This window comes from Ostrinia furnacalis, unplaced genomic scaffold, assembly GCF_004193835.3.
Source record: "Ostrinia furnacalis isolate ACB-3 unplaced genomic scaffold, ASM419383v2 OfSCF7387, whole genome shotgun sequence".
Classification (NCBI taxonomy): Eukaryota; Metazoa; Arthropoda; class Insecta; order Lepidoptera; family Crambidae; genus Ostrinia; species Ostrinia furnacalis.
The window spans coordinates 68531-96186 of record NW_021137626.1 but is presented as its reverse complement, the minus strand read 5'-3'; the positions used below and the strand labels follow the sequence as shown (position 1 = coordinate 96186).

At 36.3% G+C, this 27656-nt stretch overlaps 4 protein-coding genes across 5 annotated transcripts in view; 3 read left to right on the top strand and 1 right to left on the bottom strand.

The window, feature by feature from the left end:
• Window positions 1-11961, top strand: part of LOC114364356 (uncharacterized) — a 51192-nt gene extending 39231 nt beyond the window's left edge. Inside the window, exons 4-10 of one of the 2 annotated variants that reach the window (XM_028320478.1) lie at window positions 5216-5863; window positions 5975-6183; window positions 6283-6370; window positions 8334-8481; window positions 8931-9056; window positions 9943-10067; window positions 10909-11961. In XM_028320478.1, coding sequence (XP_028176279.1) covers window positions 5216-5863; window positions 5975-6183; window positions 6283-6370; window positions 8334-8481; window positions 8931-9056; window positions 9943-10067; window positions 10909-10937 — 1373 coding nt within the window. In that variant the 3' untranslated portion in view covers window positions 10938-11961. Of the gene's footprint in view, window positions 1-5215; window positions 5864-5974; window positions 6184-6282; window positions 6383-8333; window positions 8482-8930; window positions 9057-9942; window positions 10068-10908 lie in introns of both variants that reach the window. The other variant, XM_028320477.1, reaches the window with a different exon arrangement.
• Window positions 11725-15762, top strand: LOC114364349 (uncharacterized). The gene is made up of 5 exons (XM_028320468.1): window positions 11725-11729; window positions 13244-13512; window positions 13862-14108; window positions 14178-14481; window positions 14566-15762. The coding sequence occupies exons 1-5, from the start codon at window positions 11725-11727 to the stop codon at window positions 15760-15762; spliced, it is 2022 nt and encodes a 673-aa protein (XP_028176269.1).
• Window positions 15763-16211: 449 nt separating this feature from the next.
• Window positions 16212-18915, bottom strand: slv (sugar transporter SWEET1). The gene is made up of 5 exons (XM_028320472.1): window positions 18715-18915; window positions 18554-18631; window positions 18049-18275; window positions 17346-17521; window positions 16212-17117 (listed from the first exon to the last, which is right to left on the bottom strand). The coding sequence occupies exons 1-5, from the start codon at window positions 18789-18791 to the stop codon at window positions 17010-17012; spliced, it is 666 nt and encodes a 221-aa protein (XP_028176273.1). The 5' UTR covers window positions 18792-18915; the 3' UTR covers window positions 16212-17009.
• Window positions 18916-21855: 2940 nt separating this feature from the next.
• The window catches only part of Iml1 (GATOR complex protein Iml1), a 36086-nt gene continuing 30285 nt past the window's right edge, over window positions 21856-27656 (top strand). Inside the window, exons 1-10 of the mRNA XM_028320467.1 lie at window positions 21856-22087; window positions 22162-22299; window positions 22947-23116; window positions 23307-23573; window positions 23682-23824; window positions 23923-24110; window positions 24380-24857; window positions 25940-26085; window positions 26411-26626; window positions 27237-27380. Of these exons, the coding sequence (XP_028176268.1) occupies window positions 22045-22087; window positions 22162-22299; window positions 22947-23116; window positions 23307-23573; window positions 23682-23824; window positions 23923-24110; window positions 24380-24857; window positions 25940-26085; window positions 26411-26626; window positions 27237-27380 (1933 nt within the window). The 5' untranslated portion in view covers window positions 21856-22044. The remainder of the gene's footprint in view (window positions 22088-22161; window positions 22300-22946; window positions 23117-23306; window positions 23574-23681; window positions 23825-23922; window positions 24111-24379; window positions 24858-25939; window positions 26086-26410; window positions 26627-27236; window positions 27381-27656) is intronic.

The following is a 27656-nucleotide window of genomic DNA, read 5'->3' as shown; positions in this document are numbered from 1 at the left end:
AAAATGTTTGTCGTAGTCCAGGGTAGGTCTAAACGGTGAGCAAATGAGGAAAAATTGCGATGGCTTATTTATTGCCTTTAAGGCGGAACAGAGTTCGTCGGGTCAGCTAGTAAGTAATAATTATAATTATGCTATAAAATATTGATAGTAAGGCAATTATACTCGATTTATAGAATTTACAATCGGTATGAAACATCGTTGTTACATATTAGTGACACATATTTCTTTTCAATTACATACCATGTTTCATTTTTACACTTCACGTGTAATATTTTATTCCATTCGATAGAGGCGACAATTGGAACATGCGTATAATCGTACTTAGTGCACACTTTTATATTATTTTGTTAATATAAATTTACGAGACATGTTAGCTGAGAAACATGTCTATTAATTAAACAGAAAAAGTTTAGTTTTACAAAAAAAGGTTGACTGTGTTGTGTACGATTGGTAAATATTGTCAAATCGATGTTTATAACCAGACAGTCAAATTGAATTGCTCACGTTTTTTATCGTAAATAAGTATAAGTACATTAACGTACTTAAGTAGTTTAACTAATAGTCATAATGTATTTTAATTCAAACTAAAATTAAGTTATTAAACTTCTTACCAGTTTAACTAGGGAATTTGGACGGAATAATTCGTCCAAGCTGGGAAACTATAACAGTATTGTATATTTCGATTTGTTATGTGGTGCAGTACAAACAATTGTGATAAGTGAAATTGAAGAAATTTACGTCCAGTTCTTTTATTACATATACTTAAATTTTTATCATTATTATTCCCACAGTTATTGCAGACAAACTGATATGTTTCATTGCAAAAAATGTACAACACTGATCTACTTAATTTAGGATATAAATCTTGTTTACAATGTCCGCATTGGCGCCAATTTATAGACTATGTAACTAATGAATCGAAAGCCATTTATTTGAAAAGAAATCGAAAGGAAACACCAACGGAAGGCATTTAATTATTGTTTAACCAGCGTGAAGTTATTAATCACTTTTGCTTAAAAAAAGATGACATTTACGCAGTGTGCGTAGCGCTAGGGGCGCGACGCCGCCATAATTATTATGTTTTTAAAATCTGCAATCGGACTTGGTTGTTACTTAATTGGAAAAAGTTTCTAGCCAAGTTGTCTAGTTGTCCAATAGATATAGTATTACATGCGAATTACGACTTGCCGAATCCTACTAATCCTGTATGGATGTCTGGATGTTTGTTACTCTTTCACGCAAAAACTACTGAACGGGTGAAGCCGCGGGCAACAGCTAGTCTATTCGTAAAGATATGGCCTACAAAATTATAAATCTACATTTATTGTTCAATTTCATACCCTCTTATTAATTAATTGAAAACATTAAAATCCTACATCTTACATTTTAAGAAATATAGACTTCATGAAGACACAATATACTACAAAAACGACTGTAAAATCCAATTTCCACTCGCATCGGAGGAGGTCGTGCCGTATCTAAGAGCCATGGTGAATCTAATTTAATCGGATAAAGATAAGATGTTTTGTACGCTCTATTTCATAAATACAAAAACAGTACATTATTGGTGGTAAAATATGAACATCATAATGTTTTCAGCTCTGTAATGAAATACTTATTTGCCAAGAAATAGTCAATTAAGATTAATACAATGAAAACCTAATTAGCCTTGAGTGAACTAAGTACTTTAGGATAGAAGATTATGACATATAGTGCGAAGCTCAAAGACCGAACGCGATGGAGGACTGTTGTGGGCGCCCTCTGGGGACATAGGACCTTAAGTCAAGACGTGTGGTGCGTGCGCGTAGCAATAGTAGTGTTATCTGCTCAATAGTTTTTTATATTAAAGCTTCCAGCAATGTAGGGGGAAGCTTTTTCGCTTTACGTCTTCTATCGTCGTTTGGATAACAGCAGTTCTCAGATTCTAAAGATAGCATTTAATGACCATTTAAACTTCACGCGGAAAAACTTTAAATACGTATACCGACTGCCAAGACTGCAGCAGATTATGTGGTAGGTACTCCTTTAACTAGTTCAGAATCTTATGCACTAACAAATACTTATTCATTATTATACCTATTCAGCTAATGTAAGGTAATTTGATGACCCTACAATATCAGTTGCTAACTAGATAGATACACGAACTCTACATTTACACAATTAAATACTGTTTAAGTTGACAATTACTTATAAAAAGTTGACAACCTTAGATTTATACTCGTAGATATAAATCGACAGTCGTTTATCATGCAGGAAGCTTAAGATGGAATATGTGCCAGTCTACATTTTCAATGTGTTGACAGTTACGTGGTCATGCTAGGCGATAATTGCACATGCATTATGGATCGTATGCGATTGTTTTAATATCAATGTGCATAGATAAGTCTTATTATATGGTAGGATTTTCATTGGGAAGTCTTACGCAAGTGCGTTGAACTCTTACTTATTCATAGAAATACATACAGAGCTACAAATTCAACGCTACGTATTATTATGTTAATGACTTCCACTATGAGTAAAAAAATATGTAGGTATAGTAAAGTCAAGACAAGTGAATTTTCTTCGTCATCATTTGTTTCTGAAATCATTCTGTAATAAAGCCTGTAGAGTCTACCTACAGGCTCAGGAATACCGACAATATAATTTCCAAATTCAATTCGAGATCGCTCCTCTACGTTCTAAGAAGTTACGTACAGATGCAATATTCTCTTAGGCACAGGTTATTTGCCTTGTTGTCTGGGTCTGCCGGATGGTCTTTCCTTATTTCGATGTTTAACTACTTTGCCTTTACTTTTGGGCATGTGGCTGATATGGACAGATTGGCCAGTCCCATTTTAGTAGAGTCGCTGGGAAAAAGCCCTCTAAGTCGACAGAGCTTTGACGATACACGCAACATTATCAATATCACAAGGATATTATGGAACCTTCATTCAACATTTCAAACGTATTGTAATCTCCAAAAGACTTACTGCTTCGATTATTTGTCGCTGAAAAAGATACATTGCTGAAAATTTAAGCTATTTATCATCCCTGCACTAAGCGTGCATCGAGGAAACTGCAGCCAAGAATTTATTACCTCTATGTAGTCATTTAATAAAATAGTGCAGTAATAAAGTTATTCGGAGTATTCGGACTTTCGTTTTCGTTCGGATCGGACTCGCGACCAGTCACGGTGGTTACTGTGCTGGATCGAAACGAGATAAGCTGCCGTGTAATTCTATAATGTATCTCGGTCGCACTGTTGTTTCCGTACTCCAGCTTATGGGGAAAGTGCTGTCATCATTGTGTTTTCTTTATTTCCATCTACCATTAAAATCTCAAACGATCTGTACCTCTAGTAGGAAAAACTTTCGAGTTCGTTTCGTTGCGTATTCAAAGTGTCATAGAAAAATTTTGTATGAAAAATTAAACAGCGCCCCCTATATTATAGCCGCCCTAGGGGGCGCTGTTTAATTTTTCATACAAAATTTTTCGATGACACTTTGAATACGCAACGAAACGAACTCGAAAGTTTTTCCTACTAGAGGTACTGAGTGCATCTGCACTCGAAGTCGAAACTGCACGGTACTGGGAGTGTAGATAGGTACATAAGTATTTGTGTTTAGTCACAAACTTCATTTGAAAAGAACAACAATTGAGTTATAAAATGCCACTCAATTAGATTTTAGTGACTGGTCATGCATAACAAATGAAATGATTTTAGAACATTTTTATTAAATTTGATCGTCGCTTGTGTAAAATGTCAATTATTTGGTCATTGCAGACTCTGACATGACAACTTACAATATTTAACTTACAAATTAATACAAGTTATTAAAGATATGATTCTTGTTCGTACTAATTGATTTGCTTCAATATTAATTGATTTAATAATCTAACATGAGTTGCTGTAATTAAGTGATTTATTTTCATTTCATGTTTAGGTAAGTATTTAAAATGTTTATATCTTGATGAATGGGTTCCGACATTTTTTTACATATTTTTAGTGACAGTTCGAAAACTTCAAAAGATCGTGTGAGATTAACTTTCATCCTTTCGCACTCGCTGTATATCTTGCATCTTGTAACTTTGTGAGAAAAACAAGGTAATTGTTCCATCAACCCACCGGGCCAATGAGAACCACGCTCATTATCCGGAGAGTAAGCTGTTGCCACACTAGATGCAGAGAGCAGGCTCACTTCCAAGTTTTCCAACACGATCTCAAACAATATTAAGGATTCTACATGCCAAGCCCTGCGGTTTGGTGTCGGCTGCTTTATTTCAAAGAAACATGTCGACGGCTTGTGCTTTCTATGACTTTGGACAACATGAAAAATTTTGACGACTCGCCGGCGGATTTGGTGTGTGACTGCATTACCTCTGAGCACAAAGGGACATAAAATTATATGACTATGACATACCCCTAGCCAGAACATTGTCCTCCATCTGCGACTAGGAAGTTCACCTACCATATTCACCTCTATTATTGTTCCGAGTTCATGCTGTGAGAATCGCACGTTTGAAAATTCTAGATAACTATGTTTAGGTGCCACTGAATGACAGACGTATTGAGATCACGCCCGTCGTAATCATCCTGATCATAATAATATCATTATGTTTGTGCAGTATTGTTAGAGAGGTGAAAGATAATAAAAAGACCTAGTTTGCAGAACGACTAGATTTTAGATTTGAGTATAAAATGTTTTGTATTAACATTATGTTTGGAATGTTTAGAAAGAAACTCTACATGATTATCACAGAAAGAAAACATGTCATAATTTTATTTTGGTGCACTGTAGCGTCTGTAGCTGTAAATAAATATTATAGCCACCGATTCATACTTAGATTGAGGTCGAAGCACCGAGTATGGTTTGCGTGTCGTGCTTTACGGTACAAGATTAGCATATAATAGCCAATCAAATTACCATTTGTAATTCTACATTCACGACACTTAATCAAATAAATTTCATTAAGTAACACTTAATAAGCATGGGAATCATTACGCCTACTTACACAATTGTGGACATTACATTATTAGAATACCTAGTATCACTTTGAATGACTTTATAAGTTCTTAAACTACAAAGGCGACGTTAACTGTATCATGTCTATTAGAGCATAGGATGATACACCGTATGATTACGGAAATTGCCAACCACAACGTGCGTCGTCAATCACCATAAAATTCAATTGCTCACATGTAATACCTATAACTGTTTGTTATTTTTCATTACAGCTGCACAACCAGGTCACGTGTGCTACAGCAACGAACACTGTCGCTTATGGGATAAAGAGAGCCACTGCGAATTCGTTATACCCAATCTGTTCGGGCGATGCGCATGTAACTCTATGTTCAAGCAAGCCGGTGAAAAATGCATAGCGCAGAAAACATCTCCCTATGTCACAGAAGCAGTTATAGCTGAACAAGGGTCGGTAATAGGACAAGACCAAGATTTTTCTCAGAAGTATCCTAAGCCATCAAAACAGCCGAATAGAGTAGACGCTTATGAACCAAATTCAGTCCTCGACACAGATGATATCCACCCCAGCAAGTTACCAATGTTCACTAACAAAATCGAGGTTCTTAGCACCCAGGAGGACAGCCCATTGATGCAAGCTGTTTTGAAAGTCCCAACAGCCGAACCGGTCAAAAGATTACCAGTTTTTAACAGAAGAGATGGAGATCCAAATGAAACCATACAGCTGGATGAATTGACAGCAAATCTACACGCAAATGATCAACCGATATACAGAATTGTGACACAACCATCAGTCGAAAATAATGGCACGAACAAAAAAGGAAGCTCATCAAAGGAGCAAAGCAGCTCATCAAAGGAACAAAAGCAACAGAAAGCTGGTCATCAGAAGAAATCTTCCTTGAAAGGTATCTTTTATTTACCTACTCAATTACAAAATACACTCAGTAAAATTGCTTTAAAAAGTTGCAGAGAATTATAGGGAAAATATTTGCATAAAACTGAAACTTATTTTTCAGATAAACATCGTATCCGGACCGAAGTTGCCACTCCTGTGTATGACCTTGGTCCAGCATCACTCGGCATGCCATGTGTGACCGACTCCCAATGTAACTCAGTCGATCCTCACTCGAGGTGCCTAAACAAAAGATGCGACTGCGCATACCGGACCAACTCTACATCTGCTTGCTCCGCCAGAAATAGAGGCTGTTTGCCCGGAACTTTCCAGGTAAAACATGAAAATACGAATTGATTTAAGTGGGTAGATACTTTCACTTAGTCTTTAGTTCGTGCTGTTTTCATTTGATGCATCGTTTCTGTGGTACAGTGCCGATCGACGGGAACGTGCATTAGCTGGTACTTCGTCTGCGATGGCCGCAAAGATTGCCCCGACGGTTCCGACGAAAAATGTGAAGGTACTGGTAAAGGTCGGTAACTGTCTATGCACGGACGAATTTTCAATGCACGTCTTTCTTTTCTATGCTATAGCCTTGCTAAATCAACTTTCATTTCCGCATCTATCCTTTTGCTTAACTACTTACATCAATTTTCTAATCGTATGAAAAAAGAAGAAAGTAGAATTTTGAAAATGCATGCTAAAGGAATAGCTTCGTCCATACCGCTTCTATGACGTAATAAAGCTAAAGTGTACGTAAACTTATAGTGAAGTGAAAGAAAAATAAAGCAGCCCATAATTTCTAGTTTCCGAAAAAAGGCTCTAAAATACTTAGTCCAGTCAATAAAGCATTATAAATGGAAATCCGTGGAACACAATTTCTGACCTCGGGACTTTATCTAGACTAGTTAGGAGGTGAACATAGCAAAAGTCCCCGCCCTTAGCCCTTGAGCCGGCGGGAAGAGGGGGGTTTAAAGGTACCACTTTTCGGTTTTTCACTTAATCCTCGGAAACTATACGTCCTAGTGACATGGCTACTATGAACCAAAAAAAGCTTATTGAATTTGCTACAGGTGAGACAGTCAAGTTTTTCTATATCTTGTATAGTTTTTGCGGCAACTGCTCTAGAAGGTCTGTAATGTTGGAAATTTTATTTTTGTCTTACATGTTCCCATCAGGAGAAAATCGACTAAATCAACATTGAGCTAATATTCTAGACCTGCGGGAGCATGTTAAGACTAGTTCCAGGGAAGGGACTGCACCGTGCGTATATTTAGACGAACCACTAGGAGCCACTTTTGACTCCTCGTCACTCAAAAAGTGCTGTGCATTAACACTTCAAATTTGGCTCATGTGTTGAGACTTGCAAGATAAACATCAGCTTCAAATTTCATAAATATACCTCAAACGATTCTTTAGGTATTGACGTCCAAAAATCTACATGGCTGACCTATAAGACCAAATTCTAACCACTTCCAGATGACCTTGAAGGTTCAAATTTGGCATCCAGATAGGTAGTTGTGTAAATACAAAGGAACAAATAAAAAACCAGTAGATTTTAACATTTCACAGGTGATAGATAGATTTTAGTGTCCTAAATGTCGATTTTTGAACGTCAATACCTAAAAAATCGTTTGAGGTATATTTATGAAATTTGAAGCTGATGTTTATCTTGCAAGTCTCAACACATGAGCCAAATTTGAAGTGTTAATGCACAGTACTTTTTGAGTGATGAGGAGTCAAAACTGGCCCCAAATGGTTCGTCTAAATATGCGCACGGTGCAGTCCCTTACCTGAAATTAGGCTTAACATGCTCCCGCTTGTCTAGAATGTTTGCTCAATGTTGATTTAGTCGATTTTCTCCTGATGGGAACATGTAAGACCAAAATAAAATTTCCAATATTACAGACCTTCTAGAGCAGATGCCGCGAAAACTATACACGATATAGAAAAACTTGACTATCTCACCTGTAGCAAATTGAATAAGCTTTTTTTGGTTCATAGTAGTCATGTCACTAGGACGCATAGTTTCCGAGGATTAAGCGAAAAACCGAAAAGTGGTACCTTGAAACCCCCCTCTCCCCGCCGGCTTAAGGGCTTAGGGCGGGGACTTTTGCTATGTTCACCTCCTAACTAGTCTAAATAAAGTCCCGAGGTCACAAATTGTGTTCCACGGATTTCTCTCTACACCGTCGTTAAAGCATTCATTGACTGGACTAACTCTAAATATCTATCGGATCAAATGTTGTTTGATAACTCTCAAATGACAAGAGTTAATTTTTGTCCATTTTAGCACGCTACTGGCGAGCGGTGTCCTATGCACTAAAGTGTACGTGAACTTAGTCATATAGTGAAATGAATGAAAAATAAAAAGGACCATGTTTCTAGTGTGTTTCTAGCTTCCGAAAGAAGGCTCTAAATCTCTCGCATCAAATCTTTCTTGTCGAGAACTCAAATAACAAGCGATAATTTTGTTCATTTAGACGCTACCGGCGAGCGGTGCCCGATGCACGCGTTCCGATGCGGCGGGCCGGGGTCCCGCTGCGTGTCGCGCGCGTCTCGCTGCGACGGAACCCCGCAGTGCCCCGGAGGCGAAGACGAGAGGAACTGTAGGGCGACCAAACGCAAAGGGTAACTACAACAATATTGTTCTTTTTTTGAATCGTCATAAAAGGTAATGGAGGGATCGCAAAACATTCATTAGTTAAAAGGCCCCTTGGGTGACATTGATCTGTCTGTCTTTTACTCATTGCTAATGAATTTGCAAGAAGCGGGAGCTTATACTCGTACGTATACGTGTAGATTTAGATCCTTTGTGTGAATCGTGGGGCACTTTGTTCCAAATTATAGGTAATCTAGAAACAAGCTTGGTTTCGAGATGTTTCAGTAGAGTTTCTAGTTGTTATCTTCGCAATTGGCAGGGTAATTGGCATTTCACTGTCAGAAAGCACATATTATGACACTAGTGTTCCACAATACCAATGCTCGTTGTGAAAATTTTCCACTGACAAAAGATAAGTAAGCAACAACATTAACACTATAAGTACTTACTAGTAAAATGCTTGCTTTTCGTTTTACAGATGCCCAAGGCATACGTTCAGATGCGGTTCCGGCGAGTGCCTGCCAGAGTATGAGTTCTGCAATGCGATAATCTCCTGCAAAGATGCATCTGACGAGCCTCCACACCTATGTAATGAACAATCCAGGTAAGACTCCTCTAATTACCTACTTGGTATTTTTATGTACCTACTTGTTATTTTTGGCACCTTTAGTGATGCAGATCTCCTGAGATCAATAGTGGAAGATCTACATAGTAGACACCTAAAAATGTAGCCACACCACGAACAAAAGATACTTAGTCAATATCGATCATTCTGAATCCCGTTTTCCCTTATGAAGCTGGTTAAACCTGCTTGCGATTATGGCATATAGTATACCTAGGTTACATAAGGTAATATCACCAGTATGGCTAATTTACAGCTAAGTTCCGTTGCAAACAAGTTTCATCCTCCATTTGTGCTTAACCAACATGTGTAAATTCCCGCATCAACGCCAGACGTTGGATATGACGCGGGTCAAATATTTGAGCAAATACTGTTATGGGTCACACGTGTGCCGATTACGAAATGTGTACGTGAACCTGACACGGACACCTCGTACGCGTAATTTGGTCAGGAAGCATGTACCGTACAGCGGGTACATTTGAAACTGTCGAGATCTTATCGAGAATGTTTAAATGCAGTTTCCGGGTGTCAAAACTTGATTCATGATGTTATTAAAAAGTTGCTTTGGAAAAATCTCCGCTCTAATTTGGACGTTTAACTACTGCTGCTGAGGAGATCTTGATCTCTAAGTACTGCAACATAATAATAAACAATCCTATGCCAATGCATATTAATCGTCAGGACTAATCTGAAGCTGAAAAAGCCGCTCACGGCTATCAGCAATGCCCGTCTGAAAAAAGTCTGTAATGACATCCATCCCTATCATTATTTTGAGATCTTCCACTGATCATTAGCAGCAAGTTTGGTATCTTTCTTTTTTTATCTATTTCCACGTTATTTTTTTAATTATTTATTTGTATACGAACAGATGGCGAGCGGCCGACTTCTGTCCACTGCGGTGCGGTAACGGCCGGTGCAGGAGCACCGCGGTGGCGTGTTCAGGCCGGGATGGCTGCGGGGACAACAGCGATGAGATTGCCTGCACTGTTTGTAGTGAGTACCATGCCTTATATTGGTAGCCAATTTCGCTGGCTTCCATTCCTCGTAGATTTCGTTACCCGACGATTCGCACTATCGCGATGTGTTACAGAAAGTATTCCCTGGAAGTTGACAGTGTTGATTTCAATTTCAATATCCCATCATCCCCATCGGTCGCTAAGCTAAAAAAGTATTTTTGGCAAACTAATTTTCCTAAGTTATTTTAAGCTGTGGCCCTATTTGTTCTGTCTAGAAAATACTCACTTTTTGGAAACATGTTTCTTACAAAGATCTGCTAAACTTTGGTAAGCAGTGTACTTAGCATAAACATTTTAAAATGCGGTTACTCTATATTATAGAGACGAACTATCGTGCAATATAGTCACCAAAGCTAACCGTTTTAATACGCCATAACAGTATGGCGAATATAAATGAGGCGAGTCCGCATTGATGGCACCAAGCGTGGCATTATAATTCGTAATTTGGCCATGGTTGTCGCCGGACCATGTTGGGCGCCAGCTGACCAAACATGTGGCTTCTCGGTCACATTCTAGAGATTTGACACGACTAAATACCGCTACTCGGACAATACATCATCACCTATTCTGCGGGATAAACAAAATTATAAAGTTACTCTTTTACCGTTACTTTAGAATTTTAAGGGCCTCGGCTATTTCAACTCTTACCATGAAAATTTTCATGATACATTTCGGCTTCGTTCAGACTTCAGAGGTAATGAATAGAGATCTGTAAGAAAATCTAAAGCGGTAACCTTATAGTAAGTTATGTATCTTAAACCGACTGGTTTTAAGTGTTTTAAATTATTCATTCAGATAATAATATTTTTCTCTTACAGGATGTCCAGCACCACCGCAATCACCTTGAAGACAAACCGCATAGATAGTTATGAATTCTAGTGAAAAACAAGGCTGAAAGTAAACGTCAACGATGCTATTGACTCTTTCCTCGTACATTTACGGACAAAGGGTTTTAGAAACACCATCACATTGATTTTACGTATGAAAAAATAAAAAAAATACGTATAAGCAGCTGCGATGCAATTAAACAGTAAATCCTTAGTTTTTTAGCAGCACAAAGTCTAATGTATTAGTAGACGTAAATTAAATAGAGTTTAGAATAAGAACCGTAAATTACATTTGTACAGTAGCACTATTTAGAAATAGGTTTCCCTTTTTTAATCACGACGTATAAACTTTATGCACCTGTTAGCAACTGTCACTTTGTCGGTTTGAAGTAATCTACAGTGTTCATTTCAAATTAATATATTTGAATATAAAAGTCAATACCTATTCCTTGAATGTAAAACGGATATTAAACAAATTGGCTAAAACATTAATAACTCAATAAGACTGACACAAAAATGCTCGAACAGGACACGAATCCACAAAATCAATCACTAATTTGTAAATATGAAATTAATACTAATTACATTTTATTTTTATTAGTGTTAGCACTTAGTGACACAATAAGTCGTTCTAATTATTTTGTACAATATCAAGGTATTAATTTATTAAATGCTTAACTTTATAAACCTTAAAATAAAGGATATGAAATTAAACAAGGCTTATTGAAAAGTAAAAAGTACCTTACAATCGCGCCTCAGTAAAATATTTCGCAAGCGATATTTTACTATGAAAATAGCATAACCCACATGGCGTAATTATGTCACTATGCCAATCTACTTTCTCAAGAATCTTTTCACTAAAATAAGACGTAAAAAGTTTCATCGCTGTATCTAGAAAAAAACCTAACAGACTAGTAAACTATAAAATATAAAACAAACTATTACAAACTGTGTTTCTGATTCCTTACATCGACTGTAATTATGCTTATTTATAAACTAAGTAATGATTAAGTATTACCGACTTTTTTCTAGGAAATAAGATTATGATTGTATGAGAAATAAACGGAGTCAAGTGTAACTTATTGTATTATAGTGTGTTTATGTTGTGTGTGATTGTGATAATTATTTATTAAATTAATTTTATTACTCTGGAATGTGGTTTGATTATTTTTATTTATACCCTCAATAATTTCTAAATAATCAATACAACAAGTCTCAACAAATTCGAATTGCAAACTTGTTGGTAACTTTAGCAATGTAGAGCACTATTTATAGAGTCATCATAACTATNATAACTATAACATTTTAACAAACTTATAACGATTTATTAAAAGATGAATTATTAAATATATGTAGGTAAGGTATGCATCCTAAACTTTCCTAATATTTCGACAGAGTGGAATGCACCATGATTAGATATTGATCGTTAAATGACAGTTAATTCAGTCAGACTGCACCCTCTTTTAGTCTTCTATTAGTAGGTACTATCGACTCCTGATACCGGTTCATGCCCATGCCCAAGTTCGAAAATTCATAAAAAGATCATTGTTTACAGTATAAATTCCGTTACAACTATTTCCAATAATAAAATATGTGAATTTTCCCCTAAAAATTTGTCGCCTTTTCCTAGGATTTTGACTTCTTCGTTTCACACTTCTATACTAAAATCTACCTACCTATCCTATGTGATACCACAGATAATATAATACTAGGTGATACAATAGCAAATATACTACCTCTTCCACACATTTGTTTCATTTTTACGCTGTTGTTTAATAAACATTGAACGAGTAACAGCGCGTAATGCATTCCATTCATGTTTTGTTACGCTCGTAGTTTAGTATTCAAAGTGACGGCTTAATGTTAATGCTGCATTTTTTTTGTTTACGTAAATTAAATATAAATTGTAATGGTGAAATATCTTCTAAAAATAGCTTCGAGGTGCCGTTGATTTTAAATTCTGGTTTTATAAAAGGAGTGTGGATATCTAAAAGTGATCATTTCATCACATAGACAAAACGTTGCAGCGTTGATAAATTCCTCTGAACCATTGCTGATATTTGATACATTTTGTCTTGAAGAGATTCATTTACTCGACAAGGCAGTCTAAATTGAGGCTGCTCTACATTTTTGTTTGTAATATACAATAAAATCATCGAATCCATTTAAGTACCTAGGTACCTACTGCTGAAAAGCATGAAGCAATGAAACAGTTTTACAGATTTTACACGGTCCTTATTGCCAGAGCAAAAATGATTACTTTTAAATATCCAAATCGCAACATAGAACATGAGAAATATTGTAAAAATAATAACAAATGTTCCAGATGTAGAAAATTAAGAAGAATACTCAGCGCAAGACACATAAGGTTTGCAGTGATAGCCACTACTGTATTGTTAATCATTCTTTTCGCTTACTATTGGGTCCGTTCGTCAACATCTACAAGATACCTAAAGTTACAAAGACAAATTACAAATAAACCGTACAAACTCATCCGAGTGACGAACATACCGCTAAAGCATGTGCCCCTGAATGAGATATACGATTATACGTCTGAAGATGACCGTTCGATAGACTTCGATGACCGACGGCAAAGTAAGTTGAATTTTTTTGTACTTATTGTGTGAACACAAAACAAACTCCTATAAAGTTGTCCTACTAAAGATTAAACTGCTGGAAACGGGACCTTTCGATCCCACAACTGGAACTCCTAAAGGATCTAGGTACATGTACCTGCACTGACCTCTAATTAAAACTCAACCAGGGAAGAGAGAGCGAGGGATGTGTTATTCATACAGCCCTCACTCTCCTTTCCATTAGGCTGGATGATAACTAACAATAATTTGGGGGAAGCCTATTCTCAGCAGTAGACGTCCTGTGGCTGATATGATGATGATGATAAATTTCTACGAGATTAGGTACTCTAGATCTGTTTTTATTCCAGAATTCATGGTCGATACTCCTGGTTGCCAAATTCCTATAGCAATGGTCCGTTACGCCACAATTCTGCCTAAGAACGATGTATTGTGCGGCAGGCGAGCGGTGTTTCTAAGTAAACAGGACGATCAAAGCGTGCGGGTCCGAATCAAATCAAGGGTCATGAAGCTTTATCTTAAGACTTCAAAGTTCTATTGCTGCCACCGCTTCATCAAGAGATCATCTACCAAGGGCCGGGAACATTTAGACGTTGAGTAAGTATTTAGAGAAAGGGTCGAAAATACCCAATGAAGTTGGTTATAAGTCGAATTCATTTCTTACAGATACACAAATTGTAAAGAAATTCAGGATGGTGAAACGATTGAACTGGTCACAGATTTTGTAAATGTAAAATGTTTTGAATTTGACAAACAAAATAGAACCGCAGTTATTTACAGCGATGTTTATGCGTTTGCTAAAAGAATTGATGCTGCCCGAGATGTGAGAAATACCCGTGATAAAACAAAATACAATGTCCTGATGCTTGGAATGGATTCCATGTCACTATCGCGGTTCGCACAGACAATGCCCCGAACTATTGGTTTCTTCCAAGATAATTTTTGGTTAGGTTTTAGAGGATATCATAAGGTACGGACCTACTTAAACCTACTTTATTTTATTACCGTCCTTGAATATACCTACTCACTATCTTACATAATCGAAACTTTCCAGGTAGAGGAATCAAATTTCCCAAATTTTATGGTGGCGTTCACTGGCAAGAACTATTCAACAATATCTAAATTATGCTCCAAGAAGATGGACAAATGCAACAAACTTCTGATTTGGAGTAAATTCAAGGAATCTGGATATGTCACAGCTTATGGAGAGGATTACCTGCATTTACCAGATACGTTTAAAAAGCCTTTCGCGTTTCATCGCCCGCCCACTGATCACTACCTTAGGACCTTTTTCCTTCACGGTGAAACTATACACTACAAACGAAATTACTCTATTGTGTGCAACGAAAAGGCACCTTCTGGACAGCATTTATTAGATTTTGCGGTGGATTTTGCCACCACTTACAGACGATCCTCATTCTTCGGTGTATTTCGAATGAATTCCTACAGCCACGACCCGCTGCAGCATCCTCAATATGCGGATAAAATGTTCGAAAACTTCTTTAATCAGCTGTCTTACACAGGAGTCTTGGAAAACACATTTGTAATATTTTTCAGCGACCATGGACCTAGGTTTGGTAAATATCGTTTGCATGGGGAATCCTACTATGAGGATAGAATGCCAGCGCTTTTCATGTGGGTACCAAGCAGATTTAAGGGACAGCAATCACTGCTCTACAGGTCATCCGTTGCAAACGAATTTAAGTTGCTCACTCCATATGATTTGTATAATACGTTAGTTGCAATTCACGGCATATCCCATTCATTCAATTACACTGGGGATTTTTCTGAAGGTTGCCCAAAATGCCGTAGTATTTTCAATGTTGTTAGCCTAAACCGTACTTGCGATGACGTCGGTATCCATATGAAGTGGTGTAGCTGCCATAGGTTATATCCCCTTGAGGTTCATGACTCCGAGGGCATTAAGAGCGTTCTTCATGCAGTGAAAGAAATAAAGATAATGGTTCAGAACTTCAGAACTAAACCGTGTTGGTCGTGCCAAAATGTAAATCTTCAAAAGATTTTGAGGATTCACTTTTATTATAGTCACTTTACTTTATATTACGTGACAGCATTTTCTTTGACGCCTGGTAACATCACAGTGGAGGCTACCGTGTCTCGGAAGGACACGACCATGGAAATGGTAGGGACGGTTAGCGTGATCGAATCTCACAAAAGTGCAGCTAACTGCACCATTAACGTTACGGATAGAACTTTTTGTACTTGTCGTAAGAAAGCTGAATGTACTTAATACTTTATAGAGTTTTAGATACCGATCTACCGAAAGAATTTGAATTGCTCTGAGGTAGACGACGCAAAAGGCAATACTACCACATACTACTAAGCATATTCTCGGTGTAAATTAATTTAGATAAGGCGGCCGGCGATACACACAAAACGAAAAAGTAGATAGCACGCTTGTTAACGGCATGTGCAAGTAGCTGGGGCAATTTGGATACACTTGCATGTGTCCTTGCGATTTGCGTACACCTCTTTTTACGTAGCTAAAAAAATAGACGTGTTAAAATAAATTAGTCTTCCATTTTTTAATTTTTACGTTTATTAAAATATAAATATACCTTTTATTAACACAGTTCATAATTAGGTATGTAGATACCACAATTTTGCCTGTTAAAAGCACTTTTGTACCTAATTAAATTAATTATAATAAGTACTAAATGTATACTTGCATTGTATACGAGTATGACTGTTATCACATATCATTATAGAGAATAATTTCAATATTCACAAATGTTATCTAACTCAATTAGGTCTATAAGTCTGCAGGATAGCTTCTTCATGAAATAATAATAATAATATATTATTTGTAATAAACTGATTAAAACTACATAAAATACTTATGATAATAATTTTGTACTTGAGCAACAATTAGTTTATTTTTACTTTTAGTATTGTCACAATAGGTAACAAAAAACACATTAGAATAAGGTAAAAAATACTTCAGTCATGACATAAGTTTAGATCTTTATTATTGAGATTATTCAAAATATTTTTTCTTGATAGGCATGGCGCATAGGCATTCAAATATTTTAATAAAAAACCATTTTAAATAAAAAAAAACCTATTCTGCACTTAGTAAAAAGTATAAGATATGCCAAGACTGTTTTATGTAATTACATGTAGCAAATAAATTTGTTTTTATAAACATAATTATAATTGTTGCAACATTAAAATACACTCATTGAGTAAGTAATAATTTTGCATCATGATTACATGAGCAGGAAACAGGATGTTATCATTTATCATAGTCAGTATAATATTACTATTACTTAACTAGTTTGGTATCTACATAGTAACTCTCTCAATTTTTAAATAATGCCTTTGAGCTCTTATTGAAATAAATACTTAATTTACTGAGAAAATGAGAAGGTTTAAATCAATACTGTAACAAAATTATACTTAACAAAAATAATATTTGCTAATTAAATACTTACACATGAGTTGGGAGGCACTGACTGGCTGAACTGGTAGTTAAATTTAAGCCAAAATGCTTTTACCCAAAATAGGAGATTGGGGTTTATTGGGGTACATCACAAATAGTGAAAGTTGAGCCATTGCTAAAGCTGCTCCTATGAAGTTCGGCACCTGAAAAACAACAAAAACATTCTTCAAAACTAGGAATATACAACATGGCACAACAACTCAAATCCTTTATTATTATGTACGCCATAATCAACCATATTAGTTTATCTCAAAGAAACTGTTTAAAAAGTTCACAAGATTTTTTTTGTAGCCAAATAGGTTCTCAATTTAATTATTTATTACTTTTTAATGATCTGACTAGAAGTCATAAAAATATACCAATTTACTGACCACCAAATATGTGTCATCTTGAATACAACCATACAGGAACCACAGAAATGATACGAAAAATGACATAAGTATCATTGGAAATGGCAAGCATTCTGTACTCTTCACTTTTAAGACGTAAAAAAGTTTACTCATCGGTGCGGCAATTGTTAACAGCGTTAGAGAGCATGCTAATAAACCTGGAAACAAATAATAAATTATTATATAATGTGTTCAATTGTATGTAACACAGTTATATGTTGCTAATTGACAAGTTTATTACTAGGAAGGAAGCAGTCTACCATTTTTATTAAGTACTAGCTGACCCGGCGAACTTCGTACCGCCTTAGCGTAGAGATTTTCTCAATATTTTTTTCCGTAAGAACCATCCTTGGACTTCCACAAACATTTAAAAAAAAGAATTATCGAAATCGGTTCAGCCGTTCACACGTGATGCCGTGACAACGCGAAACGGGTTTCATTTTTATATATATAGATATTATATCTATCTCTACGCTAAGGCGGTACGAAGTTCGCCGGGTCAGCTAGTTTCCTATATTAATTAGCTTTGTTTTATTTTATTACTTATTTTAATAACAATGTTTGTTTAATATTTTTATATGTACAATGAAAAAGATAAGTTAATACTAATTTTTGTCAGCATTCTATGTTATTAATAACTTTATTATTATTAGAACTTACTTTTTATATAAAATATTATTCTTACCTAATCTACCAAGTAGTTTTTCACTGTCCTCTTCTGTGTAAGCATAAACTATTATAAAGAGCAAAAGACTAAGTATTACAAATATTTGCTTCAATAATGAGGACTTCTTGAATGTGAAAACATAAAACACAGCTGTGTATGATGCCATGAGAGTCACACCTATAGCATTGACTAGTACTATTTTGTCGTCATGTTTTGTGAGACCATACAAAAGCCAAAAGCCAGCCCTGAAATAAAAATAAACATCCTTCAATAATTTAAAAACCTTTTTTTTCACTTGCTTAGAAGCTTGGTAATAGCAATAATACACTAGGAATAATAAATGACGAAAGTTTATTTTTTTAGAAGTAATAATTTATTGTGAATTTTAACCTAAGAAATATTCTTGAAGATGGTTATTAAAAATTACACCACTACATTTTGATATCTCCTACAAATAGGAACCTATCGTAGAAAACCTTAGTTATTTGGCAAAACGAACGAAAAATATTTAAAAAATTCTTACGATAGGACACCACATAAAAAAGGCAGTGGAGTTGCCTCGGCTGTTGTTTTATTCACCACATATTGCTTGCATACAAGGCTAAAATAAAAAGAACATTAAAATATGCGCAAACGAGGCCAAAATGTGTTTCAAACAATAGCTCAAATTTATTAGTTACGTACGTGCCGGACAGAAACTGTAAAATTGTAGTTATTACGGCTAAACTACTAATCAAATCCTTCAAATCTGATAAGTACATTGTTAATATTTAAATTTCAGTTGAAATGTACAAAGTCACCGTTAAATTGATTGGGTTATTATTTAATTTTATTGTGTATCATCTTTGTATTTTACTGCGATACACCGCTACAAAAACAATTCGTTGACAGATTTGACACTAATGACACTGACAATGACATACGTCGTGTGGATGATTAACCGATTCTTTTCTTTTGCAGAAAAAGCAAAGGCTTTACGCCACACTACACCACACAGACAAATGTTCAAAGAAATAAATTTAACTTTTTATAGCCTGACCAGGAACATAAAAACCCTCGCCATGTTGCGGAAAACTAATGGTACTAATTTCTTTTAATGGCAACAGTAACTGAAAACTTCATTGACATGTCACCTTGCATGTCAGTCTATTGCTGTCAAAGTGTAAACAAACTTTATTTTAAATGTGCGTAATTGATTTTGTGAATGAAATTCCTAAAATATTTTTATAGTCGTGAAAGAAAAGTGGTTCACAATGTGTTAAAGTATTTGTCGTTTTTCGTTAATTTATGAAAATATCAAATTAGCCCGTAAGCCTGAATCCTGATACATAAAGTTAGCCTATTAATTTAACACAGGTACGACTGTACTCAGTGTTGCACTATCAAATGCAATTGACGCGCCACTATGCCAGGGTTTTTATGTTCCTGGTCAGGCTTTATAAATATAACTTGAAGAATATTGAAGGGAAATTGACTCTAAACATCGCCATCTTCATTGTCGTAATCAATGATCATCATGAACATCATCGTCTCATCAAAATCAAACCTCTAAAACATAAAACAAACAAATCCACAGGCAACAAAAGCGTACAATTTCTAAAAAAAAACGTGTCTCAGAGCCCCGATTACGGAAACTTTTAACGTTTCCAATCCAGAGCCCCGATTACGGTAACTTTTAACGTTTCCAATCCAGACACGCTTCTCGATTCTGCGATACGATTGGTCGTTCAACAGCGTATAGTTCCAAAATACTGGACTGTCCTGTCGATGACATTGACAGTGGGGCGCCACCGTCAATACCGGATCGCTGGTTCAGATTTTTGCCATGTTGGAAACCATATATTTGAACGATGGTAGCGCCCCCCTGTCATTGAGTTTGGCGGGACAGTTCAGCGTGGGTCATCTATACGTCAGCTGTTTTGACCAATCGTAATTCGTATCGCAGAATCGATGAAGCGCGTCTGGATTGTAGACGTTAAAAGTTACCGTAATCGGGGCTCAGACACGCTTCTTCGATTCTGCGATACGATTGGTCAAAACAGCTGACGTACGCTGTTGAACGACCAATGGTATCGCAGAATCGAGAAGCGTGTCTGGATTGTTGACGTTAAAAATTACCGTAATCGGGGCTCAGGGCTGCCAGCTCTCACGTCGGTTCCATTCGGTTTACGATACGAACTCGAGTCAGAGGGAATTCAACTCAAGTGGGTTCGAGTTACGCCCAAACCGAGTTAACCTGAGCCCCGATTACGGTAACTTTTAACGTCTACAATCCAGACGCGTTTCTGATTCTGCGATACGATTGGTCAAAACAGCTGACGTACGCTGTTGAACGACCAATCGTATCGCAGAATCGAGAAGCGTGTCTGGATTGTTGACGTTAAAAATTACCGTAATCGGGGCTCTGAGTTGAGTTACCTACTCGTGTTGACCATCACTATTATAGATTATAAAAAAAATCCGCTGGCCTCAAGAATTTTTTTGGTTTTCAGTGTTGCCAGAAGGTTACTTTTGTAACCTTTTAGGTTACTTTTGAACTGCAGTGGTTACTTTTAGGTTACACTAATGAAAAGGTTACTTTTAGGTGATTTTTCAGAAATTGTAGAATTAACTTTTACAGGTTATTCAGTAAAAAATATTAATAGTGACAATTTAAAAATTATGTCATAAAGTGCATTTACACTTGAATTTGATTTATTATTTGTTAAAAAAAATGAGTTTTCGCGAATGTTTTTCGATAATAAAACGCAAATCCATGAAACGTTTTTATACGACTGACTGGTCACTTTTCGAATTTAGATGATCAATTGTATTCATTTTCCATCCATGAAATGTCNGATACACCGCTACAAAAACAATTCGTTGACAGATTTGACACTAATGACACTGACAATGACATACGTCGTGTGGATGATTAACCGATTCTTTTCTTTTGCAGAAAAAGCAAAGGCTTTACGCCACACTACACCACACAGACAAATGTTCAAAGAAATAAATTTAACTTTTTATAGCCTGACCAGGAACATAAAAACCCTCGCCATGTTGCGGAAAACTAATGGTACTAATTTCTTTTAATGGCAACAGTAACTGAAAACTTCATTGACATGTCACCTTGCATGTCAGTCTATTGCTGTCAAAGTGTAAACAAACTTTATTTTAAATGTGCGTAATTGATTTTGTGAATGAAATTCCTAAAATATTTTTATAGTCGTGAAAGAAAAGTGGTTCACAATGTGTTAAAGTATTTGTCGAAGAGAAATACCAAGGTTTCGGACAATATTTTCATTGAATAATGTTTCCAACAAAGGTTGTCAAATTGACTGACATGTTTACAGTGTTGCCAGAAGGTTACTTTTGTAACCTTTTAGGTTACTTTTGAACTGCATTGGTTACTTTTAGGTTACACTAATGAAAAGGTTACTTTTAGGTGATTTTTCAGAAATTGTAGAAATAACTTTTACAGGTTAATCAGTAAAAAATATTTATAGTAACAATTTAAAAATGATGTCATAAACTGCATTTAAACATGAATTTGATTTATTATTTGTTAAAAAAATGAGATTTAGCGAATGTTTTTCGATAATGAAATGCAAATCCATGAAACGTTTTTATACGACCGCGACCGGTCACTTTTCGGTCTTCATGGAATGGTCAAATGGTCAAATTTTAAATTTCGGTAAACGATCGATGATCAATTGTATTCATTTTCCATCCATGAACAATCGCTCCCCCCCCCCGTATGAAGGTTACTTTTTATTCAAAAAGGTTACATTTTTTCATATTTCTGGTAATTTCTGACAAGATCCGACTGGCAACACTGTTCTTGACTTTTGAGCAGTGTTTGTTTGAGTCAGTGAAATCTACTAAAAATATTGTAAACCGAAAGAAAATAAACTTGTATTTTTACTGTGGTTCGTGTGTGTGTTTAAAAATGATTAATTGTTTAAATTATACAAAAATATTTTCTGCTGATTCGATAATATTTTAAACATGGGAAATTATTAAAAATCTATCATGAAATCGTTCAAGCTCATCGTGCATCAGTCCAGCTTCAGCCGTAAGTATTTATTACATTATTCTTCTTAAAATATCCTTTTAAGTTTAAGATTCCTCATAATACTTTTGTTACAGCTGTGGATCTCATAATTAACCTAAAGGATTATCCAGGGTTGAAAGAAAAAGATATTGTAGAAATTTACCATCCTGAAAATGATTATCCACGTTTATTATTGCAAGTTACAAAAGTGGATGTGCCTGGAAGAGGACGAGGTAAGTTTTTGCAGCATGCCAGTCATAAAAAATATATTTTTCTAATGTAAGACCATGACTTTTTTATAAAAATAAAAAAAACAATATTTTTTATAAAAACTAACTATTGATTCTCAACCCCGCTTCCTGATAAATGATGATGTATGATAATCGATTCGAAATAATTTATACGAATCACACAAAATACCTCCATTATGAATATGAGGATAGGAATATTCTTTACTATTATCAGAGTAAGATGGTCGTAAACCCTGTGTTTTTGTTTTTTAAATATTACATGATAAAAGACCTTTACTCCCAATCAGAAATATTTACATAAATAAATAAGACATGTCACATAATTTATTGTTAATTAATTCATTAACAATGATGATAAGGTCTTAATCGTGGAGTAGTACTAATATATTTAACAGTCTATTATTGGATCTCTAATGGAATACCTAAACCATTACTTGACAATTTGTTTAAATATTATTACAAAGAACCTGTGTTGAAAATTTGACATGTAATGAATATTAAAAATTTATTCTTAGGGACCTACTATGAGAGTATGATATCATAGGATACATATTCCCCCTTCATGCCTGAACAACAGACTTATTTTGTATTCAGTCAATCTTAATATAGAGATTATCGATTATTTGTAGATACAATCAGTGTGGAACAGAGCATCGCGACCACATTCCAACTTAGGACCTTTGCCGATGTTTACGTTAATATCGTCAATGTCACTGAAGTGGCTCTGGACTCAGTGGAGCTCACGTTCAAAGACCAATACATGGGCAGATCTGAAATGTGGAGGTTGAAAAATCACTTGGTAAGGATTTGTATTCTGATGTGCTGTCAACAGTACCTACCTACATAAAATATAGTATGACGTACTACATAGTAATAGTAGTACTATGCAAGCAAATTGATTTCATTGGTTTTATCTAAAAGAATATACCACTCAATTTGTCAATGAGACAAACAACATTGGTAAATAAACAATGTCTTTGTGATTTCAGGTTAGCACTTGTGTGTATTTAAACAAAAAGATTGAATACTGTGGCGGAGCTATAAGATGCCAAGTATATGAGATGTGGTCACAAGGAGACCGAGTGGCGTGCGGGGTGATTACGGAAGACACAAAGATTGTATTCAGGTCATCCACTTCTATGGTCTATCTGTTTATTCAGATGTCATCCGAGATGTGGGATTTTGACATACATGGTGATTTATATTTTGAAAAAGCTGTTAATGGCTTTCTTGCTGATCTCTTTGCTAAATGGAAGGTATGTCTAAGCAAATAATCTCTTCAATAGATATCTTCATCTATTTCTGCAGCTGTAATAATTACAGGATTTGTCTATAAATAATAATTTTTGAAATATTGTTTACAGAAAAATGGAAGTAACCATGAAGTTACCATAGTACTGTTCTCTAGAACATTTTATAAGGCCAAGTCTTTAGAAGAATTTCCTCAGCACATGAAAGAGTGTTTACAAAAAGACTATAGGGGGAGGTTCTATGAAGACTTTTACAGGTATACATAAATTTTATCTATAGTACAGTATGTATTAAAAGCTAACTAATCTTGCATATAAAGTTCTAAAAAATATGTATTTAAAAAAATCTTTTTAGAGTTGCGGTACAAAATGAGAGGTATGAAGACTGGTCAAATGTTCTACTGCAGTTACGAAGACTGTTCACAGATTATCAAAAGATAGTTCTACAATATCACGAAAGACCCAACATGGAAATCCCCACGGCAATCAATTCCACTGCTGCCCAAGGGAACTTTTTAGAAGTCCTCAATATGAGTTTAAATGGCAAGTACTTGTAGATGTATTTTTCTGATATTTACGGTATGCGAATGGAAATGTTTCAGTTGATAACAAAATTAATAGACCCATTATTATTATCATTAATTTTATTCTACTTTTCTTATTTATGGTTTTAAATAAAGTTGGAATAACGATAAATGATTTATAGTACCAATTAGTGATTACACAATATGAGAAAAATAAAGTGTATTCATGCCAGTAAATTAGACCCGTATCTTCCCAGTCATGTAATAATATTGTTTTTTCAATTTCAGTGTTTGAAAAGCACTATCTGGACAGATGTTTCGACAGAACGGGACAGTTGAGCGTGGTCATAACCCCAGGCGTCGGAGTTTTCGAAGTCGACAGGGAACTGACCAACGTTACCAAGCAACGAATCATAGACAACGGAGTCGGAAGCGACTTGGTTTGCGTCGGCGAACAACCGCTACACGCGGTCCCGCTCCTCAAATTCCACAACAAAGACAACAACCTCAATTCCATAGACGACTACTCTATGCCCCATTGGATCAACTTGTCTTTTTATTCCACGAACAAAAAGGTCGCATATTCAAACTTCATTCCGAGAATCAAATTGCCGCCGCGGAAAAGTCAGGAGCCTCTGAAGAAAATGTATGAGGATGAACGCAAAGGGAAACTGGTGAAGGAAGACGAGTACATGCACAACTCGATATTTGACTACGATGCGTATGACGCTCAAGTATTTCAATTGCCGCCGGCTCACAGCACTTGGTAATAATTTGATAATAGTTTAATAATTTTATTATACTTGCTAAAATCTATTTATACATAGTTGGTTACCCATAGCGAAATGTGTTTATCTAACTAATTTAGTATTAGTTAGATTCATAAAATACAATAATTATAACCAAGACCAACCAAATATTACGAATGTACCTACAAAATTTCTGAACACCGCTTTGGAGTGCGTGCCATCGCTAGTAGAAGCTACATTTTATGTTAGTGCCACTATCTCATGTATTTAAATTCTGCCGCTGTATTTCCCAGTGTTAGGCTAAGAACTCACGGCGCGATTTTCAACCGCGCCCGCGGCGGTTGTGGTATTGCGGTTTTATTTCAAAAGTCACGGGAGTGGTTATTTGCGCGGTTATTCTAAGAACTCACGGCGCGATTTTCGCGCTAAGTCACTGGTACAAAATGGTCGCCTGCCGATCGAGCTCAGAACGCGTGGGCGAAAACCGCCGAGACTGCGGTTACCGCTGCCCGCGAGATTCTACTATAGTCTGGTCCGTGAGCACGTAGAATTTTGTCCAATGACCCCTAGCTCTCGCACACTCACTGCGGGTGCCAGTCACACAGTCGCGACAGCAATATAATTACGCGCGAGCGATAAGGATGGGTAGCTAGGAGTCATTGGACAAAATTCTATGTGCTCACGGACCGGGCTTTAGTCGCCCGCCGGTGTCGCGGGACCCGCATATAACTGCGCCCGCTGCGGGCGCAAACCGCGTCGTGAGTTGTGCATTAGTTTTTACATAAGTATCTGCATTCTACAGAAGCTGTGGGCCCGCAACCGACGCGGGCGCGGGTTAAAATCGCACCATGAGTTCTTAGCCTTATACGCCTTGAAGCACCGTTCGTTGCGATTAAATATCGCTCTGGGCGCACAAACAAAGGCTAGATAATTGCCACAGATTATGATTTCCAAGTGTACGAAAACCTGATTTGTCACTCAGGCGTTTATGCTTGCAACGGTTTGTGGCAACAAACCAAAAAAGCAACAATACTATAATTGCATCAGCACACGTTATTTCGTGTATATTTGTTTACATGTTTTACTGTTTACATTTCAGTGTACAAAAAGTGAATAGAACGAAGAAGACTTCTGTGGCAGGTTTGGAGGGAATAAACAGAAGGAGCCCTCCCGCTTCACACCACAGGAAAATGTCCGACCCGGACATACATCATAGTCTAGGGGACATGTTGACGATTAGTGCAAGTAAGCATCTACAATAACTTGAATAAGGCTTATTCGTAAATATAAATATACAACATGCCACTTATAATTTGTATCACACAATAGTAATTTAGCAAAACTGTTCGAACTGTATAGTTACACTAGATGTGTCAGCGACTTTTCTAGATTTCGCAACAACTTTCATGAAGCTCGGCTCAGTGGCGTAACTATACCATCCAAGGCCCGTGGCATATGCTGTGCGTGCATGGAGCCCTTGGCGTATCTGGCCCTATATTATTATAGTATAGATGTATGTATGAGATTAAAAAAAATTAAAACAAATAAAACTTATTTATAACTTAAACAGAACGCTTGGTTCCAGACAAGCCAGCCGCATACGATTCCAGCAGCGACGTGCCCGATTCCCCACTGGCTTCAAACCGGCTATCCCCAAGGAGTTCTATCTCGTCACACAAGCCGGTTATCCGGACCGGTCGTGCACTGATCAATCCGTTCGACCCCTCTCACGTTACTGTCAAACTGACCAGTAACAGGCGAAGGTGGACGCATATATTCCCTAAAGGTAATATCGTAATTCCAGTTGTTTATCATCATCATCATCATCATCAGGTCAATAAGTCTCCACTGCAGGAACATTGTTGTGTACGTTTGGTTAATCGAGTATTTTCGGGTAAGTGGGTGATTAACCCGCTGTACCCTAGTCCGGTGGACTGTTGTGGACGCCCTCTGCCCCATCTAGGGGACATAGGACCATAAGTCAAGTAAGTCAAGCAGGAGCATTACCCACTACAAGAGGCAAATGGATAAATTGGTCTACACTATCTATGCCGGCCAGATTGACTGTGTGGTGAAAGCATAAAATGCACTTCACTTGGCCTAATAAACTGTCATTTAATCAGAAAAATATCAATAACCACTTTAAAAATCTTACTTTTAAAAAATTCAATTACGAAATATGTATGTTTGGATTTAGGAAATATCATAAAAAAACTATAAGTCATCTTAGTTCTTTATTATGTCTTCAAATATGTACGCGTATTACAAATTCTTGTTTGTTAATTATTCTTCTCTTAGTATGAACCCTTTAGCAAGATTTAATATATGAGTGTCATATACTCTCTCTCACTCTACTTATTGAGCAAGATTTACTGTTTTAACAATCACTCATCCAGGTCCCACGGGAGTGCTGATACAACAGCACCACTACCAAGCGCGACCTGCCGGAGAACCGACCTCCAGGCCTGATCACCTTCGGGAGCCCAAGGAGAATGGATCGTCCATCGGGAACAACAATCACCCTATATACCAAGTTGATGGTGAGCATTGAAAACAAATTAATTTAAATAGACTTCTATAAAAGATAAGAGATCTGTTTTCAGGTGTCAGGTGTTAGGGTTGAATATTTTATTTATAACTCTGGTAACATAACTGACTTACTTTTTATCACTCGTATTTATAAATATTAAAGGTGAATTCGATCAAACAAGAGTAAATAATATTAATCTCAGAATAAATCGTCAGTTTTGACATATTTCCCATACTGAAGCTGTCAATGTGCCAGTTATACCAGGAGTTATTCTCGGATAAAAGTT

Coding starts and splice junctions, on each gene's coding strand:
- LOC114364349 (XM_028320468.1), top strand. Junction 13,513..13,861: donor CTTCGATGACCGACGGCAAA/GTAAGTTGAATT, acceptor TTTTTATTCCAG/AATTCATGGTCGATACTCCT. Junction 14,482..14,565: donor GTTTTAGAGGATATCATAAG/GTACGGACCTAC, acceptor GAAACTTTCCAG/GTAGAGGAATCAAATTTCCC.
- slv (XM_028320472.1), bottom strand. CDS start 18,791: ATGTACTTATCAGATTTGAAGGATTTGATTAGTAGTTTAGCCGTAATA. Junction 17,522..18,048: donor AAAACTACTTGGTAGATTAG/GTAAGAATAATA, acceptor ATTTGTTTCCAG/GTTTATTAGCATGCTCTCTA. Junction 17,118..17,345: donor AAGATGACACATATTTGGTG/GTCAGTAAATTG, acceptor GTTGTTTTTCAG/GTGCCGAACTTCATAGGAGC.